Source organism: Fusarium keratoplasticum, chromosome 1, assembly GCF_025433545.1.
Source record: "Fusarium keratoplasticum isolate Fu6.1 chromosome 1, whole genome shotgun sequence".
Taxonomy (NCBI): domain Eukaryota; kingdom Fungi; phylum Ascomycota; class Sordariomycetes; order Hypocreales; family Nectriaceae; genus Fusarium; species Fusarium keratoplasticum.
This window is the reverse complement of record NC_070529.1, coordinates 5,557,412-5,576,563: the sequence shown is the minus strand read 5'-3', so window position 1 is coordinate 5,576,563 and position 19,152 is coordinate 5,557,412. Positions and strand designations below refer to the sequence as shown.

The window sequence follows — 19,152 nt, the reverse complement described above, 5'->3', positions numbered from 1 at the left end:
CACATCAACGCGCACAACCAAGGCAAGCATGCCTAGGTAGGAAAATCTAGTATGCAACGATATTTTCCTTCGACATTAATGAGGCCCCTCGATCCCATTATGAGGCACGGCCAGTGGCCGAGTCCGTTAAGCTGCGTCGACACAGTCAACATCACATCACCGAGGAATGGCCAACAAAGTCGCACATTGCATGCAACAAAGATCTTAGGATTCTGAAGCACATAAGAACTATCAACATTCGTACACACCACCTCAAACAGATAACATTTGCCTTCGCCGAGGCGAGCTGTGAGTAAACCTTCCCCAAACGCCAAACCATATAGTATAACCGAGTCTCGCAGTGTCTTCTCTGCTGTTATTACAAGCAGCCAAACGCATCACTGCTTGCTGCGTCGCCGGTCCCGGCGCTTCTTTCTCGCCCGGGCCTTGAGGGTATCTTCATCACGGTATTCTTCCGGCAAATCAAAGTCAACCTGGGGTATCTCGGGGATCGGGTGACCCCATGCCAGCACCTTCCTGCCTGTACGCCGATGCCGGTGCAGAGCGCTCTCGCGCTCGTACTTCTTGCTAAAGAACGACTTGAACTCCTTGGGAGGTTCTGGGGTTTTTGGAGCCGGAGGTGGCTTCGGGGGTCGCGGTGCTTTGGTCGACGCCGGCTGTGGAGTTGACTTGCGCTTCTTTGAGCCTTTGGCTTTCGATCTCGCCATGGCTTCATCGCGGAGCTGCTTCGCTGGTGACGCTGAGTCGCTCATGTCGCCGTTTGCACCATCGTGGTCATCCGCTTCATCCTCCTCCTCAGCACTTCCAGAGTCTTCTTCGTCTTCCTTCTCGGCTCGAGCCTTGTCTTTTTCCTGTTTGCGCCGCTTTTCTTCCAAAACCCAGTTTCGGAACTTGGCAAGGATGGCTTGGCAGCCCTTGATGAAGTGGTCTCGGGCTGGCTCAAAAGTCTTCTTCTTGGTTTCCGTGACACCACTAACACCCATAACCCTCAACCAGTCATGACCTTGAAGGCCTTCCAGCAGCCTGATGATTTGGTCCTTTTCATGCTGGGCTCGGCCCTTCTCGGTATTGCGAATGGATCGTTCCAATCTCTCAGCTCGGCGATGCACTGGCTGGAAAAGCTTATCAGGTAAAGGATCCTCAACCGTTTTGTCCTTGGGTTGGACTAGAAAGTTGAGTTCTACGCGCTGCGCATCGAACACGTCGTGGAAGAGGGCATCGCCATATCCTCGCACGGGATATTCGTCAGCGGGGTGGGGTTGCTGCGGTGCTGCGCGTTGGGCACCAGAAACAGCGCGTCGTGGGTCAGAATCGACGACAACGATGGGGGTATCAACGTTGAAAAGGTCTGATGCGGGTTAGAAATCATTCGAGGTTGCAGAGGGCGCTCAGGAGAGCGATGGGATTTTTTTTCGCACGTACGTTGTTCTTTGGGCTCATTCCCAATCACTTCATCGTACTCGGGAAAGTATGCAGAGAGTTCACTTTTGAACCTCGTGGCTTCTTGGGAACGGAGCTTGCGGCCCTGTTCTTGGGGGTTTGTATCTTTTGCCTGGGGCTGTAGGCGGTCGAGCTCATGTTTGATGCCGTTGATGACTTTGCTCTGGTGTTTTGTAAGGGTCGGCTCCTGCTCTGGAGCGGGTTTCGCGACTTCGGTCGGGGGAGGAGGGTTGGTCGCGGGCGTTGTCGTCGCACTCGCCACCGTGGGCGTCGCAGTTTGTCGCGGGTTGCGCGCGGGCGGCGGGACTATGTTGTCGGGGACGATATCGGACAATCCGTGAGAGCCCTTGGCCAAAATCTCGACGGTTATTCGGGTTCTCTTGGGCTTGAGGGCATCACGGTCGCGATCGTGGGCGTCGAGCACCCTCTTGCTTCGCCCTCCACCTCCGCCAGCGCCGCCCTGTGCGTGGGCAAATACGCCTGTGGAAGGCGTCAGGTGATGGTGCGCGAGATGCTGATGCGGGTGAGGACCCTCAGCGCGCCGCGAGGAACGGGTGACAGAGGCCATTGGGAGACGTCAAGAGGCCTGGCATGGTTTCTCTGCTGGCTTCTCTGGCTCCGACGACTCTGTCTCGCGATGGGAGCCGCTAGATGTTGATGTTTTTTTCGATGGGTTCGGCTTGGGGCTGCGCGCGGCTTCGTGCGACTGACTGAACACGGCCGACCTGCCTGGGCTGCAGTGCGCTCAGGTCAGTTTGCTTGCAGTCAAGTTGGGGTACCCGCGCCTACACTGTGGGTTTTCTGCTGGTGTTTGTCTGGCGCGCCCTCGTGCAGCTCCAGGGGCAGGTACCTGCTAAGGCTGCTGAAGGGCAGTGGTGCTAGTGGGTTTCGTAGGGCAGGTGCGCGCTGAGGCCGCTGCACCCCGCCCGGGCTCCTTGCTCTGCTGCCACTGAAGACGGGACGCTCCTTCCCTTCCATCCATCCATCGCGTTTCTGAACCGTCACCTGGTCCGTGTAAGAAGCATATTGGTAAGCACGAAGCTGACAGCCAACAAGACGACAATGGGAACGATGAAAGAGATTCTATTCATATACAAATTGGCGTCGTGGGTCTTTTCAGTGGGCTATCCTTTCCCTGGGAAAATCAAAGAGTCAACTGTAAGGAATTATTGTGACCAAGGTAGACACAAATGTTACCTGGAGTTAACGAATAGCAACTGGGAACATTCGATCACAACCTGAACCAGCCGCCTTATGCTGCGAATGCATTCTTCTTCCTTAACTTAAGAACTATAAAATGCACTCTTGGAAGAACCGGCCTCGCTAGGAGTAGAATCGAAGCAATTATGCATGCCAAGCAAATCTGAATGAAAGACCGATCCAAGTCGGGTGTTCCTACAGGGTACCTAGGCATTTGACCTCTCAAATGTTGGAACACGGACATTGTGAAAGAGAATATTAACTGAAACTGGGTTTTAAATATTGAATGTTCACTTCTTTTCTTTACAGTATTGGTTTCTACTAACTAACTCAATTTTGTGTAATGTTGTAGGAAACCTACGGGTGTTGAAGTAATTCGAGATGGCATAAACTGGTAGGTTAGACATCAATTCCGAGACATTACGGGAAAATAGGTACAAAGCTTATTGTGTATTAAATAAATGTCTTAGAGGCCGTAAGCCATGACTAGGATGATCCAACTGCCAGGGGTATTATAAAAGAAACAAGACAGCCACAGCCCACCAAAGCTCCCTTCTCGTCATCACATCACGCTGGTAACCTCTCGGCCTCCTCCTTTTGCTCCCGCTTCGCAGCTTGCTTCTCCTCCTTTGTCGGCTTGATACCCAGCTTCTTGAGCACCTTCTTCACCGGCCTGCCCTCCTGCTTCTCTGCTTCCTCCCTCTCCAGCACCTCACGCTCCCGGGCCGCACTCTCGCTTTTGTCCCTGGCCTCGTCCTCCCGGCGCGCCGCCTCCTCGGGGTCCAAGATCTTGTCCCGCCGGTGTCCCACCCGCTGCGCGAGGTCCTTTCCCTTGCGCCGCGTCTTGACGTACGCCTCCAGCCCGATGAGTACCACGTACGACTTGGAGATGGAGACGTGCGTCATGTCCACGCCCGACTGCCGTAGACTGTGCACAAAGGCGCGGAAGTTGGATGCTGGCGGACGATAGTGCCCGCTCAGGGGGGACAGGGACGACAAGCGACCATTCTTGATCTTGATGAGGCCGGCGGCTGAGATTCGGCTGCCCTGGAGGAAGGACGAGTGCTGAAAGGCACCCGAGTTCTTGATGCCCACATAGAGCCGGAAGGATGTGTCTGCGACAAAGATCCATGTGTTCTTCTTGACCGACTTGCGGAGGAGCTTGTTGAAGATGGTCGAGGCTGATATGTGCGTCACCTTTTGGAGTCCTTGACTTTCGTCGAAACCAGGCGTCGCGTACTTGGCGGCCCGGTCTGCCTCTCGCAGCGACTCAAGTGAGGAACAAGAGCTGCTGCTGTCCTCGTCCAGCGAATTCCTATCCTCGGGCTGGGCTGTTGGGTTGAAGGGCGGCGTGGGATCGTCCGAGGGCACTACGCCATGGATGCTGTCCTTGTACTGCACAGACGTATCTATGCGCTGGCCGTTCTTTGCCCAGCATAACCTGCCTTGGTCGTCTACCTCGACGAGGTAGTATTGGCGCTCCTCCTTGGAGAGGTAGCGGACTTGCTCTCGTTCGAGTCGGTCTCGCGGACAGCCTTCCAGCTCGACCTCGCGGCCCTCGCCGTAGTCGAGCCAGTAAAAGAAGTTCTCCTTCGTGTTGGATCGCTTCCATTCTTCGTGGTACATGCAGAGACTACTTCCGTAGCGATGCTTGAGATCGACCATCTCGAGAAAGTATCGCAGGCCCATCATGCGCGCCTCGTTCTTGCGCGCTTCATTATCCTTTTCGCGCTGCGCTCGGGCGGCTGCTCGTTCTTCGGGGGATGCATCCTCGTCCGACGATGACTGCGTTGACGAGGAATCTGACAGCAAATTGTCAAAGCCAGCCCGTCGCGCGACTGTGCTCGCCTTCTTCCACTTCTGTCTCGCCGATGCTGATCGCCGTTTCTCCAAGCCATCGGGTCCCAAACCGTCGGGATCTGCGCCGTCTGTCTCTGTCCTCGCCCGTGGCTGCGTCGCTTGTCGAAACTGTGCCTCGCGTATCGCAGTGACCCAACGTGTGCTGGCGTCTAGACCAAAGCCTTCCATCTCCCTCCTTGTGCGATATCCTCGAAACGTCTTTTGGATCATGCGCGCGGCCTGGGCCCTCTCGTCCTGGCTGCCGTTGGCCGACATGGTTGCTATGCGCGACTCGAGCGATTGGCGCTTGCGCTGGTGATGATTGCGCTTGATGTCCTCGCGCTCCTTTTGAACGGATGCGATGCGCTCAAAGGATTCCGGCGAAGGAGGCCGTAGAGAGTCCATGTAGTCTGTCTTATTCATTGGTCGCGATGACGTAGGTAGGTCGAGCAGGTAGTTTGGGGATGGATGGCGGGGTAGTAGAGGACGTAAACCAAGGAATTGATCTCTTCCTTGAAACTGATGTTGAAGCGAGCCTTAGCAACCAGGCAATGTCTTGGCATGGGAATAATAAGTGGACTGTTTTATGAATTGCTGTGAGTGATACGAACATTCATCTATTACGTGTTGGCTGGTTTGGACGAGGTTAACGAGTTGTCATGATCATACACAGTCCTGTTGATGGACATGAGATTTCAAGGTCTCCGAAACCCTGTTGTCGAAGGGCTATCTACCTCAGAGCTACCCCCTTAGTGCAAGAGAGAGAGGTCCAAGTTTTTACATTTTTAAGTAAACAATTAGTACAAAATTCATCTCACATCGCATCATTCTTCTTATAACAAAGCGCTGAGACTCACGAGGGTTTGCTTAGGGTCCCCATGCATATTGCGCTGTCTAACATGTACGCCAAATCTAAGCTCACCTGCAATGTCTACTCCCCAGATCAACCACATTCTCTGTCTACCTAGATAGAAATCTCGTTTAGCCGCATCAGAACCTTTCCAATAAACTTGACTCCTATCAAAATCCCATCGTCATCCCGCATATCGCTCTCCTCTCCAAAGTCCTCATTGTCATCGTCTAAACAGCACAGACATGTGATGACAACTGCCGTGTACCTATCGCCCATCTTCATCGGCAGCCTAGACCGTGCAAGCTTCACAAGATGGTCCTTGATCAGCGAAGAGGGCTTGCCAGTCTCTTGTATCTTGCCAAAATCCTCCACGGTCAAGCCTAGAGCCTCACCTGGAGCCGTCTCGCCGTCGTGCTGTACAAAACTCGCCCAGAGGCCAATCTCCAGCAAACAGACCCCAAGGCTATACACATCATGCTGCATGACATATTTGTCGTGGGCACGAAGGCCTTGGCGCCCAGGGTGTCGATAGAGATTCCCTTCCCAGGTGATGTCCCCCTCGAAGAGAGTCTGGAAGTTGACGCTGCGGAAGGAGTCAAAGCCGAGAAGATAGGCGGATCCCAGAGATGTGTTGTATTCGTTTTTGGGAAACAGTAGAATATTTTCGGGCCGGATGTTCTTGTGGACAAAGTGGTAGGCGTGGACGTAACTGACTGCCCTTGCGAGATGCCTCGATAGATCCAGTGCTTCGGTAAGGCTGAAGGTCTGGGGTTGCATTAGGCGTTCCCTCAAGGTAACCGGTGTGACATCTTTTTGGGGCATCTGAAAGACCAAATCCAGCGAATTGATCTTTCGCTGGCCCGGGCCTCTTCTCTTGACGAGTCCATAGCAAGCTAGAAGACCACAGCCATCTGAGTTGATCTGGTGCAGCTTCCTGGCCAAGTCTTCGGAGTCTGCTCTGACGCTGGCGATATCCATGTTGGAGTGACATGGGATCGAGTTGACGAGGTATCGCTTTTGAGAGCCGATTCGCGCGATGATTTGGGTCGATGAAAAGGACACAGACTCTGCCTGGCCCCAGTTCAGTTTTTCTTGAGGCAATGTGACATGGACCTGATCGAGTTCTCCGTTTACGATTCTCCGGAAAGCGTGTGCCTCTCCTAGAGTCTCTCGAGAGGCTTGGGCAGCGATGGATTCCCCAGCCGGCCCGGTACGTGACGAAGCTTCAAGTTCGGTTTGAAGCTTTGAATCTATGATGATGTTATGAGTGCGGAAGACAAGTAGCCAAGTTGGATCAAAGATCCTCTGCCAACGCTCAAGCTGTTCGACAACCTCCTTGATACTGCTCTTGACAATGGCCAGCTTAACCTTCCTGATGCCCTTTTCAGAGATGACCGACTCAAGCTTGCCGACGGCGATGTGTAGCCTGTCCTTGAGCATCTCATAGAGCTCAAACTGGATCCTGCGCTGGTCGTCGCTGAGTTTGCTTTCGACTTGTTTCAGAAATTCGACTTGCGTATCTGCGCGGCTGAGGATGGCCTCGACCAGCAGGATACTCTCCTTTACATAGTCATCGGCGCTGTTGTAATCCTTGTACAACTTTATCAACCTCTTGCCGTACCTAGTGGCTGTTAATGCTGGATTACCGGTTCTGGGGACTACTTACTTAAGAACCAAGTCTGCCGCAGCAAATGAAGCCAATCCCAGCTCCACGCCACTCATTGTGACGACACAACGTCGGTGTGATGATACACCGAAATACCAGTACTTAAAAAGAGATGGAAGAGCGAAACCAAAGATTTAAGAAATGGAGGGCAAACAAGGCTCGGGACTCGGAATTGGCAGGGGTATATGCATAAGCCTCAGCCTCAGCCTCAGCTTCACTGCACCCACCGAACTGCCTCGCCGCCCTCCTCTTGTCTCTCTTCCTACCAAGGGAGGCTGATTCAGTCTTCTGGTCAAAGACCCGACTACTGAATCCTGAGTAACCTGTACGCGAGCGCAAACTTTGTCGAAAGCCACCAACAATCGAGGCATCTATATCAGATCCAAGGGCCAAGACCCATCCCCCACAGGGCGGAATGCCTCGTCGAGGAACCCCGCCTGGTTACCTTGAAATCAGCCTGAACCCGGAGCGAGGATGGCCGACAATGAGATAACGCTGGTTGATCTTGTGCGCGACTCGAAAATCGAAACAAGGCCTCTAGACTCCCATGTCGTCGAACATGTACTATACGAGACGGGCCGGTCCGCGCGACGCCGACGAGTTTCGAAGACAGAGCGATGGATTAAAGGCAGACAGCTAGGCCAGGGCACCTTTGGCACGGTGCACCTCCAGACATGCAGAGATGGCGGCGGAAACAAACTCAGAGCCGTCAAGGAGGTTAAGAAGTTTGTCATTGTGGGACAGGAGCTGGACTATACCCGGGAGCTCGAGGCTATCATGAAGTTCTCCAATGACAAGCTTGACGCCCTTTTCCTAGGCAGCGATTCATTGCTAACCCCAATAGTACAATCATTGCTTTGTAAGTTCCCAAGGTTGGTATGAGCTTGAAGACGCCATATGTATCACCATGGAATACTTCGAACTCGGAGACCTTCAGCAGTACATCGACACCCCTCTCAGAGAATCCGAAGGGAAAGAAATCACAGCTCAGATCCTCGAAGGGCTGGCGTTTATGCACGAGAACGGGTTCATTCACCGCGACCTCAAGCCTGCCGTAGGATTCTCCAGCCTCGCGTCTTGATGACATAGCTGACCAAGATAGAACATTATGGTGGTCGACAAGAACCCGGAGTGGTTCGTCAAGATTGCGGATTTTGGCATCAGCAAACGACGGCATCACGATACCTCGCTTCTCACAATGCAACGCGGGACACTTGGTTTCGCAGCACCCGAGGTTTTTGGATCGACCTCAGACCAGTCCTACACATACTCAGCTGACATGTGGTCGTTGGGCGCCATGGTGTATCGCATTCTCACAAGTCAGATGGCATTCGATTCTATAGGAGACCTGTTCAAGTATGTTCACGACGAGCTCGAGTTTCCGGTCGGTCCGTTGGAATTGTGCAGCGTCTCTCAAACGGGCCAAGACTTTGTTCTCATGCTCATGGAATCGTGTCCCGGGTCTCGAGGCTCCGCAGCATCAGCCAGGAACCATCCTTGGGTGATTGAACCTCTTATTCCTACCAATGGAGAAGACTTGTAAGTACTGACTCAAAATTGTGATGGATGCATGCTAATGACGGGTAGCCATCGGCCTGAGGCTGACAACACGGAGATGGTTAGGAATACAGACCTATCCGTGCCCTCAAAGGCTTGGAGTAGCGATGAAGAACCCAGGCTCTTTCCATCTCGCGAAGCCAAGACATCACTTAAAACTTTATCCTCGGCTCGGTATCATGCATCGCAGCCTCCCTCAATAGACCTAACCATGAATATCTCGCAGGAGAAAGGACACTCCTCAAACGCCCACCCCCCTGAGCCCAACTCTACAGCAAAGCCCGAGGTCAAGGATGGTTCAGACGCCCAATTTGAGGGTCCAGTAAACAACGCACCAGCACGCTCCGCCTTGAAGTCTTATCCCTCCTTTGAGAGACCAGCCTGGCTGTCGAGCCATCACACGGACGAATATGAATACCAGGACTCGTATGAATGCACGGATGAGGAGAACTCGGTTTCTAGCATCTATCCCAGCTCCTCCGCATCCAGACCGGCAAATAATCAGTCAAAGTCAAAGTCAAGGCGTGCTGTGACTAGATTGTAAGTACACCCTGGTGATCATAGTCACCCACGTACTGACGTCCAAGTAGGAATATCTGCAGGCTGTGCAAACTGGAGCCACACCCCGCTTTGATCAAGTCTACCCCTCGCGAAGCTCTCTCCTGTGGTCACTTTGTGTGTGATTCATGCCTTGTTCAAAATATTTACGCTGTATTCGTTTGCCCAGACCTGGATGCTCTTTTTTGCTGCGAAAGCCTTATTATTGATGAGGATCTGCTACGACGCCTCATCGCTAATTGGGATATTGGTTCTCGCTGGCAAGGTTACTGGAATCTTGCCAGATCTCCAGGCTGGAGGTGCCCAGAAGGACATCTGATTTCTCAAAAGCCAGTTATAAAACATGAATCTGGGCTCCTCTTCTGGCGAGAGTTGATGAGATGCGACCAATGCTCCCCTCTAGCACCAGACGCGACCTACTGCGTGTTTTGCTCACGGGTGGGGGGCATTGAATATGACCAGTGTGCCCATGATTCAGTTATCTGGCCGTTCATACTACGTCTGCAAGCCAGCGGCACCTTCTCTATCCCCTGGATACGCGAAGCCATCGATCGCGCTTGGAATGCCAGAACTACCGCTTGGCGGAGGAGAAATTCACAGATAGTGGGAAGGGCGACGAGCACCGCCAACCAGAGGCCAAGAAGACCAAAACCGAACAGGGGGTTCAACAAGAATCTTCCATCATGGGAGTTCCTGGACTCGGGGCCAGTCGGTTCTGCACATTCGCTGGGCTATGTTAGAGCGGGAGCTGCTCTTCCGTATTCGCAAGTGCAGGAGGTCTGGAACAATCAGGCCCAAGATATACAGTACTCGCCGATGCCTGAGCACTCTGAAGGTAACATCGAGGCCCCTGGGGCATATCAAAGGGCTCCAGGAGACAATCCTCTGGATGAGGCTGCCCTCGGTTCTTGCCACTTCTGCGGCAGTCTGGACCTTGATTATTCACGTATAACCGTCGAAAGGTGTGTCTATTCACAGACGAGCTCTACCTTTACTGACCAAGACAAGTCGGATCTGCCACATTAAGACCTGCCGTACATGTGGCCAATCCAGGCATCGCTGGTTTTATGGCCCCTCCCATGTTGCAGTGTCAATGCCAGGCCCTTCATCGAGAGACAGAATCACGCCAGCAAGGCCAAGGAATCCATCCGAGGACAAAGCATTTTACGAGTATCCGAGACCCAGGCACCGTGACCCCTATTATGACTGAAAGGTCGACCTGTCATTGATCCATCGGACAATTGCAATCTTTTCGCCTGGCATGTCCAGCATTTGAAGATACTGGGTAGAGAAGACCATGCCCCTGTTCACAAAGGCAAGCTACTAGGAGAGCACATGCGAGAGAACACTGCGTCTCTAGATCCCCGTAAGTTGAAACATCAATATCGAGGTACCTGAAGCCCTTTGCGCACTATCTATCTCGTAGAGATTTGAATTGGCTGACGCTGCCAGCTAGTAAAGACACATATTCGTAGTGTATACCCTAACATATGGATAAAATAGATATTTAAAAAGAAATACATGAGAAATCATCTTTACATTTTTTTTAGCCTGTTAATTACCTATCCATGTCTTTATACCACGACATAAGAACAAAGGTGCGTCAAAGAGCCAAGTCAGCCGGGCATCAGATACCCGCTTCTTTGATCCAGCACAGCCATAACAGCTGGTATACGGTTTAATGTCAGTCAGGTAGTGTTAGGTTCTTTGTTCTGTATTTCGTTCAAGTGTGCCTATGCCTATCACATCAACTTCTCCCACGCCCTTTGTCTGCTTCATTTATACTTGATCAACTCCAGACCTGATGGAACGAGAGAGAGGGAGAAAGGTGAACCAAATGCCAATATACCTCCCAAAAGAAAGCTCACCAACTGGAAAAAGCTTCCTGCCAAGGTTGGTAAACACTCTCTAACCTCAGCTCCGGACTCTTCGACCCGTCAAAGTGACTGCTCGAGGCTTTCGGAAGCCAGCGACGATTCCGACAACGGCGTTAGAGAATCTCAAAAGAAAAAGGAGGAAGAGCTAGAGAGAGAAGGAGAAAAGTTTGTCAACACATGGGCTGTATCCAGCAACAATTCTCAGCAGAAGAAGGGCGGCCAAAGTGGTACCATATCACGCCTGTTTGGGGAGCGAGACTTTTCCTATCTCACCCTCAAGCCGGATTATAAGAACCGCCCCATGTGGATAGACCCGAAAAGGGCGTCATCATAATGGAAAAGTTCAGTCCCATGGCAGGCCCAGCAACTGACTTCCTCATCACCATCGCCGAGCCCAGATCTAGACCGGCGTTTCTTCACGAATACATCATGACGCCTCATAGTCTATATGCAGCTGTGTCTGTTGGTCTGAGCCCTGAAGACACCATTGGCACTCTAGATCGCTTCCTCAAGACCCAGTTGCCCCCCAGCATCAAACAGTTCGTTCTGTCATGCACCACGAGCTACGGCAAGGTCAAGTTGGTGCTGAAGAATAACCGCTATTTTGTCGAGAGTATGGATCGCGAAATTCTTCAGATGCAGCTCGAAGATAAGGCCATCAAGAAGTTTCGATTACGTGGTTTAGGGAAGATCAACACAGCAGCTGCACCTATGATGGGTGGGATCGTCATCCCCGGCACCAAGGACGCAGCTGGCGTCCAGGAGGCCAACCTCTCCCGCAAGACAGCGAAGCAACCTACAGAGACGAATTTGAGTGCAGATGTTTACGCTGCGTTGAATGAGGACGAAGGTGATGAGAAAGAAACTACCTATAACTTTGAGATCCCGGATGCAGCTGTCGAGGTGGTCCAAAAGCGCTGTCTGGACCTCTCTTATCCCATCCTTGAAGAGTACGACTTTCGCTTCGACCGTGCTAACCTAAACCTCAAGGTCGATCTACGACCCAATACACAGATCCGGCCGTATCAGGAAAAGAGCCTCAGTAAGATGTTTGGCAACGGCCGAGCCAAGAGCGGAATCATCGTCCTGCCATGCGGTGCAGGGAAAACCTTGGTAGGCATCACAGCTGCGTGTACCATCAAGAAGAGCGTTATTGTGCTCTGCACCAGCTCAGTCTCTGCGGTTCAGTGGCGCAACGAGTTTCTAAAGTGGTCAAACATCAACCCAGCCAGCATTACCACCTTTACCGCAGAGAGCAAGACTATCTTCAAGGGCAGAGCTGGTATCATTATTACGACGTATTCTATGGTAACCACCAGCCGTGAGCGTTCCAGAGAATCGAAAGAGGTCATGGACTTCTTGGCAGGCCGGGAATGGGGTCTCATGCTCCTTGATGAGGTTCACGTTGTGCCTGCCAACATCTTCAGACAAGTCATCTCAAGCATCAAGTCGCACTCCAAGCTTGGTCTGACGGCGACATTGCTTCGTGAAGACGATAAGATCTCGCACCTCAATTTTCTGATTGGGCCCAAATTGTATGAAGCAAATTGGATGGAGCTGTCTCAGCAAGGTCACATCGCCAAGGTCCAGTGCGCTGAAGTTTGGTGTCCGATGCCAGTCGAGTTCTATGAGACATACCTCAAGGTGCCCATCCGGATGAAGCGAATTTTGGGGGCCGTGAATCCATTCAAATTCCAGGCCTGTCAGTATCTCATCAACTATCACGAGTCACGCGGCGACAAGATTATCGTCTTCTCGGATGACCTCTACTCGCTCAAGCTCTATGCTATCAAACTCGGCAAGGCCTTCATCTATGGCGAGACGCTGCAAGAGGAGCGGATGACGATCCTAGAGAATTTCCAACGAAATCCTCTCATAAGCACGTTGTTTCTCTCCAAAATCGGCGACACGTCTCTGGATCTCCCGGAAGCGACCTGCCTCATACAAATCTCATCCCACTTTGGATCCCGGCGTCAGGAGGCTCAAAGACTCGGCCGCATCTTGCGGGCAAAGCGCCGTAACGATGAAGGCTTTAATGCCTTCTTTTACACACTCGTCTCCAAGGATACGCAAGAGATGTTCTACTCGTCGAAGCGGCAGGCCTTTCTCGTGGATCAGGGCTACGCCTTCAAGGTGATTACACAGCTCGCTGGTATACACAATATGCCGGATCTTGCCTTTGCGAAAGCTTCCGAGCGACAAGAGCTACTGAAGCGCACACTCATAGACAATGAAAAGGTTATCAGCGAGGAGGGTGAGACAGACTATCTTTTCGGGAAGGGGAACGGCAAATATGGTCAGAAAAAGACTGCCAATGGGAAGTCAAAACGGAACCCATTCTTTCGAAAGCTTGACCGAGAGAGGGAGCGTCGCCGGAAGAAGGCCGCTCAGTAAGCTTGGCTTGTCGATGAGTGGTGAGGAAGTGTTGAAGTACGAGAAAGGCGTTCGCCATTAGGGCAGTTAGGAGAAATCTCCCCCCTATAGATGTATTTGCTTTTCCGGGAGTTGGGGTAACAATGTTTTTTTCAAGCGGAAGATTTGATGCGCATTGTGCAAGCAGTATCACATAAAAGAGGACAATGCTGAATAATTTGTATGTCAGACAGCAGCTTGGCCTTGGCTGTGTCTTGCTCGCGATAAAGTGAGACATGGACTTTCTCTCCCTCTTCCTGGCCGGCCTTCAAGTCGACTCAATACTCGAGACGAAGTTGAGGCATCAACGTAGAACCCACATATGGATAATGAAAACAGACGGGACGTTCAGAATACGCACTGTGAAGGCTCCAGTTCAGGAGGGAGTAACCTGAGATCCTTAGACAAGGGATATCAATCTTGGCCTGGTCTTAGGGAGTAGCTTGGGGTAGCCTTAGGATGATGAAGTACCAAGGCCGATATGCACATGTACCTGACGATAGCATGCCAGAACTCTGTCTCATTCTTCCCCCATTGATCGATAACAGTAGTCCTGGTTGTTGGCACGGCCTCAGCAGAACACGACTCAATATGGCCTCGTCGAGGAGGACCAAAGTGTTCACCTGAGAGGAGGACATGACACCAAGGTACAAGCCATGAGGCCACAAAGTATATGTCATCCATGGCATTATCATTAATATTGCTCTCTGCTGCATATTCACGTGTTACAGAAATTGCGCCGTTTGTACAAAGAGGCCTCCAATATCCTCGAGACCAGCCAGAGGGTAATACATGTCCAGTGAAGAAGAAAAAATATCGATGTCGAGACGCTATGCAAAGAGGAACTCCTTGAGCACTGGCGAGCCAGAGAACTCTGGGTTCAACAGTATACAGCTTTGGAAACAAATTAGTATCAACTGTAGAGTTACTGTGTAGTACAGAGGGGACGCACTTGAGAAAGTATTGAAGACCCGCCCGCCTCTTCTCGAGAAATCGGGGCCGGAATTTGGAGATGACGCTCTTGGGCGGAAGAGCCGGAACTGCCGCCTCGAAACCGGGAAAGGTCTGGACCAGTCGGTACCGAAAGTCGTCAAACTCGGAATATCGCTTTCGAATGTTCATGTAGCTCCCCTACTCATTGAGTCAGCCCAGCTAGTAAAAACTTTGAAGGCCAATAACCCACATTCAGCGTCTCGACACGGATGTTCCACACGACAAAGGCGCCAATGTTTGTGGTGCTCCCGTTAACGACGGTGTAGCTGACAATCTCGACGCTCTTGGCCCAGCAGGCATTGTTGCGGTCGTCGTGCTCGTTCGCCTCGTTGTCGCGGAGGCTGATGGCGCCCGCGGGCAGGACTGACTCGGCCGACATGTTGGAGGCGGAACGCTGGTGGCCATGCACATTGAGCCAGTACGGCGGCGAGGTAATGGAGCTTGGCGAGACAGTTGAGGCTGCGGCATCGTTGTCATCGAGGGGTCGGTCGTGATCGAATGAGGTCCGCGGTGTCTCAAACACCTCGACGGATGCGCCGTGTGTCTCGGAGTGCTCTGCGCCAGCGCCGAAGCCGCCATCAGCAGGCGCCTGATCTACCGCCGTCGCCATTCATTCAACCATGCGACGGCCGAAAGCGTTTCAAAGTATGAGCAGTCGATGCGTTGGCGATGACGATCTCGGGGTCATGTATCTCTCGGTCGATCGGGATGTTGTGTTTCGCGCAAGATGGGGTAATCGCCAGTCGCTTAGGTTCACTCAGATAATGGCCTGATAGAGGGCTTCGTTGGCGAGTCAGGGCAACAGTCGATTGCAGCCCTGCTTTAGTAATTCGCCGCGAGGTGGGATTGGGCTTCACCGGGGTGGCTCGTGACAATCTAGCAAAGCGCAAACAACAACAGAAGGGGATCAATATCACTAGCAAACAAAACAAAGGCAGCCAGGACAAGGCGATGCCCCGGAAAACTGCTTATTGTGGCGGATGTCTGATTTTGACGTGATGTTGCAAGGACTCGGAGCCTCAAACGTTGTCGGGCGCGGAAGCTTGTCTGTTTCCGGCCGAAAGAGGGGCCGCCGACCCGGGAGCATGGGAGGTACATCGGGCTGGTAACCGCCAACAACGGCGGGCAACTGCCGGTGCTCTAGTCAGTATCCGGCAGGGCTTATGCCGAAGCCCGTTTCTTCAGCTGTTTGCTTTTCCTGATATCAACAGGCTTGAGGACAAAGATGCGATGGTTAGGTTAGTGCTGATTTGAGTCCTTATGCTGGAGTTTCCCCTAGATCTTTCTCGAAAACTGATATTCAAGAGCCATGACGACTCGTTGTCTTTCTTTGAATCATCAAAATCCTGTCCTCCACACCCACCTTGCATTTCGTCCCCGGGCCGTGTCTTACGGCCCTCCGAGCCAGCTCCGTTCCGTCCTCGACCGAACAGACTCTGGCTCCCGGAGCTTCAGAGCTTCAAGCTCTCTTGGAGGCAACGAGCTAGGTTAGCTTCTTCCAAGCCCCAAGTGGCGTGTGGCTCGAGGCGGATGATGCACGGTGCCAGAGGCGGTCAACCCGCTCATCCTGGCCGTAATCATCTCCAGGATTCATGTGAGAAGGCAGCCGAGAGTCGTGGTCTGACAGAAGTACATATCGGCTTGTGGATCTGCCCATGGATGGTTTACGCCGTCAATGTCCTAAAGCCACCGACTGTTTTTTTTTTGCATGTCTCATCTGTCGTGTCCCGTCAGCATGCCGTCACTGCGGAAACTGACAGGAAGACGATTTTGGGCCCGTCAGCAATAAAGACGAGTTGGGCTTGAGCATGTTGGGTCTCTCAGCTCCGCCTCCTGGGGCCGTTGACACTACGTTATATCCCCAGACAAAGCAATCCCTGTAGTGGTGCTTCTAGACCTCGACGACTGTGGACGTGCGAGCCTGTCACCTCCACCAACCTGAAGCCAGCCCCCGACTGGCTCCTGTCTCGGGCAACGCCTTCTCTTCTTGGCTCAACTCACAGGCTTGAAGTAATATTGTGTGGTATCACAGAGATTTGTGCGGCATGCTACATCTCGTGGGCTTGCATATCCCGCTCAGCCAGCCGACATCTGTCTGTATGCAAGTTCCAGCCATTCCTCAGTGGCCGCGTCAGCGTAGTTGACACGTCCGATGCTGTGCCGTCTGCAATGAGTTTAGACAGGAAGTTACAGGTCACCGGCGCCGCTTCATCATCATGTTCTCGTCGCTGTGCGTCAAGCGCGCGGGGTCGAGCAGTCTCGTAAATATCCACAAGAAATGGTCCGAAAGTACGGAGACACTGACCATCATCGCCTATAGCGTATGCACGAAATACGAGCGGCACTTCGGCTCTAATCCAGAAGCTAGGCGCATAGTCAGAGTTGCCTGTTTTGGGAAGAATTGGCCACCATTCTCGCATTCGAGTGGCCCGCCGCTACTCCCCGAGGAGTCTCGAGGTGGTGGGCTCGTAAATATTCATGGCGTGCACAGCACAACCAACTAGAGGCGCCGTACACGGGAGACACAAGTCAGTGGTGATGCACAATGAGAGAAGGGGTCAAAACAAAGTGCAGCAAGTGGGCTCATATCGCTTCAAATCCCCCATGTGGAGCTTGCTTCTCGTCGGCCGTCGGCGCCACCAACCAGGCGTGAGACATGTGGTTGAGGGTGAGAGGTGAGGATTGGAAGCCCAGGGGCCTCGCTGGCACTGACACTGACACTGACTGACAAGCGAGACAACTGAGATTGAAACGTCAACTGCAGGAAGGGACAGTGGCCTCGAATGAGGAACATGTCGATTGGGATTGTCATCAATAGAACAGACTGGGCTGGCAGCTTAATATCAAGGCGAGCCCCCCCCCCCCCCCTATTCCATGATGAGCAAGAAATAAGGGTTCTGGAGATTACATGCAAATGGACAAAACTAACAACTGCACCACTGCAAGCCTCCCAAGCCTCCCCAGACCACAATCCGCCCAAGCAGAAGCTTCAAGCACGGGAAACCCTGTCGGGGCTAGACCGACAATGGCCTGGGCCGTGAGGGTCCCGGGCATTCCTGACCACCAGGCTGCGCCGAGTGGCGGGCATGGCTCCTGGGATAGGTGGGAGCTAAGCCCAATACTGCTGCTCTGGTGCTGAGGTCCCCTGCTCGCCTCTTGCTCCGGAGGAATACTGGTGCTACTTTGCAGGTCACAAACACCCAGGCGGTGGTCTGTGGTCGTGATAATCAACCAGCCTCGGGTCTCGCCTCCAATCTGGCTCATTTCTCTTGGGCTGTACCGGAGGTAGCTTGTACTATGTAGTATCCATAGCCTGCCTGCTTGTACCGTAGCCGGCCGTCCGGGGCTCCGTAGGGTTCCATTGCTTTGTCTGATCCTCTTCTCCTCTTCCTCCCTCTCCCGCCTGTCCCGTCTTTCAACATATACACTCGCTGCTGCACCAAAAAGAGTCTTACTCTTGCCTTTCAGTTCCCGACAATCGTTATTTGCTTGTTTCTCAAGCGACTTCTTAATTTTGCTCCTTCTTCTTCAACTCTCGCTCTTCCCCCGTTTCGCAATCTCTCGCTTCCTCGTTTGACCTACCTACCATAATTGTACGTGAAAATCTGACCCAGCCAAGGCCAAGACAAAGCCTCTTTCCTCTGTTGTCGTGGGGATATCCTCTTGCATACCTCGACTTCCCAACGGCGCCCCGAGGTTCCCTCAGCCTGGGAAAGGGCGAGTCTTGGTTGCAAATCAAGTTAAAACCGCTGACCCCAAGTCGCAGTAATCCCCGACCTTCTCGTCTATCTTGTCCCTTCACGAGCTTTTTGTTTGGGCTTCAGACACATACTCCATCATCTTCACGACGAATTCTACTACTCAGCACAAATACTCATTCACCATGCCGTCTCTCCGAACGACCGTCTTGGCTGTTGCCGCCTCTTGCGTTGCCGTTGTCAACGCTGACTACTACATCGACCCCGACAGTGTGCCCATCTCCCAGCGACGAGTTTGGTGCCAGAATACCAAGGAGTCATGCCCGCTCATCTGTGGGCAGACCAGTAAGGGTGAGCCTAAGGTGAACAGCTGTGATCCTGTAAGTGTTTTCGTTTTCATGCTTGGTCTAGCACGACATGGTCTGACTCAGCCTCCTAGGAAACCCTCACCTACGGCTGCATTTGCAGCGACAACAAGCAACCCAACGTGTCGGAGTACTCCCTGACTATTCCCTACTACGTCTGCCAGGAATGGGGCAACCAGTGCGTTGAGGACTGCAAGGGAAGCAACTCTTGTGCCTCTTCTTGTCGAGAGGACCACCCTTGCGGTGCCAGCGACCCCAAGAGGTACAACACAACCGCGACTGCCACTGGCACTGAGGCCGTCAAGGCCACAGCCAGCGCAACCGACGATGCGGACACCATCTTCACAGGCAACCCCGGCGGCGATGACGATGACTCCGACTCGGACAGCTCTACCAGCAAGAACGGCTCCTCGGCTCTCGAGGCCGGCCGAACATGGGGCCTGGCAGTCGTGCTGAGCACCATGTTTGTGGGATTCGCGATGCTGTAAGAGGATCGCATTGGCCTTCAACAGGGTGGGGAACAGAACCACTGATGCATTTGGGTGTTTTTGATTCGGTTCGATTCGATTCGCTTGTGTTTGTTTGCTCATACATTCCTTGAGAGCCTCGGACGTCTAGGTGTTGGGTTAGCTTCTGGTGGCAGGGCATTATTGATTGATTGCATGTTTTTCGACTTGGGACATGAGAAGCGCAT

General features: G+C 52.7%; 7 protein-coding genes across 7 annotated transcripts; 3 read left to right on the top strand and 4 right to left on the bottom strand.

Moving 5' to 3' along the window:
* Positions 1 to 377: 377 nt before the first annotated feature.
* NCS57_00167000 (SAS4 domain-containing protein) lies at positions 378 to 2,008 on the bottom strand (the record flags this gene model as incomplete). Its single annotated transcript, XM_053051727.1, has 2 exons — positions 378 to 1,348; positions 1,423 to 2,008. 2 exons carry the CDS (start codon positions 2,006 to 2,008, stop codon positions 378 to 380), a joined length of 1,557 nt encoding a protein of 518 aa, XP_052920242.1.
* Positions 2,009 to 3,207: 1,199 nt separating this feature from the next.
* NCS57_00166900 (uncharacterized protein) lies at positions 3,208 to 4,884 on the bottom strand (the record flags this gene model as incomplete). Its single annotated transcript, XM_053051726.1, has 1 exon — positions 3,208 to 4,884. One exon carries the CDS (start codon positions 4,882 to 4,884, stop codon positions 3,208 to 3,210), a length of 1,677 nt encoding a protein of 558 aa, XP_052920241.1.
* A 559-nt stretch (positions 4,885 to 5,443) lies between these two features.
* NCS57_00166800 (Protein kinase domain-containing protein) lies at positions 5,444 to 7,066 on the bottom strand (the record flags this gene model as incomplete). Its single annotated transcript, XM_053051725.1, has 2 exons — positions 6,999 to 7,066; positions 5,444 to 6,953 (listed from the first exon to the last, which is right to left on the bottom strand). Exons 1-2 carry the CDS (start codon positions 7,052 to 7,054, stop codon positions 5,444 to 5,446), a joined length of 1,566 nt encoding a protein of 521 aa, XP_052920240.1. The 5' UTR covers positions 7,055 to 7,066.
* Positions 7,067 to 7,472: 406 nt separating this feature from the next.
* On the top strand, positions 7,473 to 10,323 carry NCS57_00166700 (Protein kinase domain-containing protein; the record flags this gene model as incomplete). The annotated part of the gene is made up of 6 exons (XM_053051724.1): positions 7,473 to 7,857; positions 7,928 to 8,052; positions 8,101 to 8,537; positions 8,586 to 9,095; positions 9,146 to 10,075; positions 10,122 to 10,323. The coding sequence occupies 6 exons, from the start codon at positions 7,473 to 7,475 to the stop codon at positions 10,321 to 10,323; spliced, it is 2,589 nt and encodes an 862-aa protein (XP_052920239.1).
* Positions 10,324 to 11,323: 1,000 nt separating this feature from the next.
* On the top strand, positions 11,324 to 13,384 carry NCS57_00166600 (DNA helicase; the record flags this gene model as incomplete). The annotated part of the gene is made up of 1 exon (XM_053051723.1): positions 11,324 to 13,384. One exon carries the CDS (start codon positions 11,324 to 11,326, stop codon positions 13,382 to 13,384), a length of 2,061 nt encoding a protein of 686 aa, XP_052920238.1.
* An 848-nt stretch (positions 13,385 to 14,232) lies between these two features.
* Positions 14,233 to 15,005, bottom strand: NCS57_00166500 (PX domain-containing protein YPT35; the record flags this gene model as incomplete). The annotated part of the gene is made up of 3 exons (XM_053051722.1): positions 14,233 to 14,296; positions 14,355 to 14,533; positions 14,586 to 15,005. 3 exons carry the CDS (start codon positions 15,003 to 15,005, stop codon positions 14,233 to 14,235), a joined length of 663 nt encoding a protein of 220 aa, XP_052920237.1.
* A 3,273-nt stretch (positions 15,006 to 18,278) lies between these two features.
* On the top strand, positions 18,279 to 18,946 carry NCS57_00166400 (uncharacterized protein; the record flags this gene model as incomplete). The annotated part of the gene is made up of 2 exons (XM_053051721.1): positions 18,279 to 18,473; positions 18,533 to 18,946. 2 exons carry the CDS (start codon positions 18,279 to 18,281, stop codon positions 18,944 to 18,946), a joined length of 609 nt encoding a protein of 202 aa, XP_052920236.1.
* Between the last annotated feature and the right edge of the window lie 206 nt (positions 18,947 to 19,152).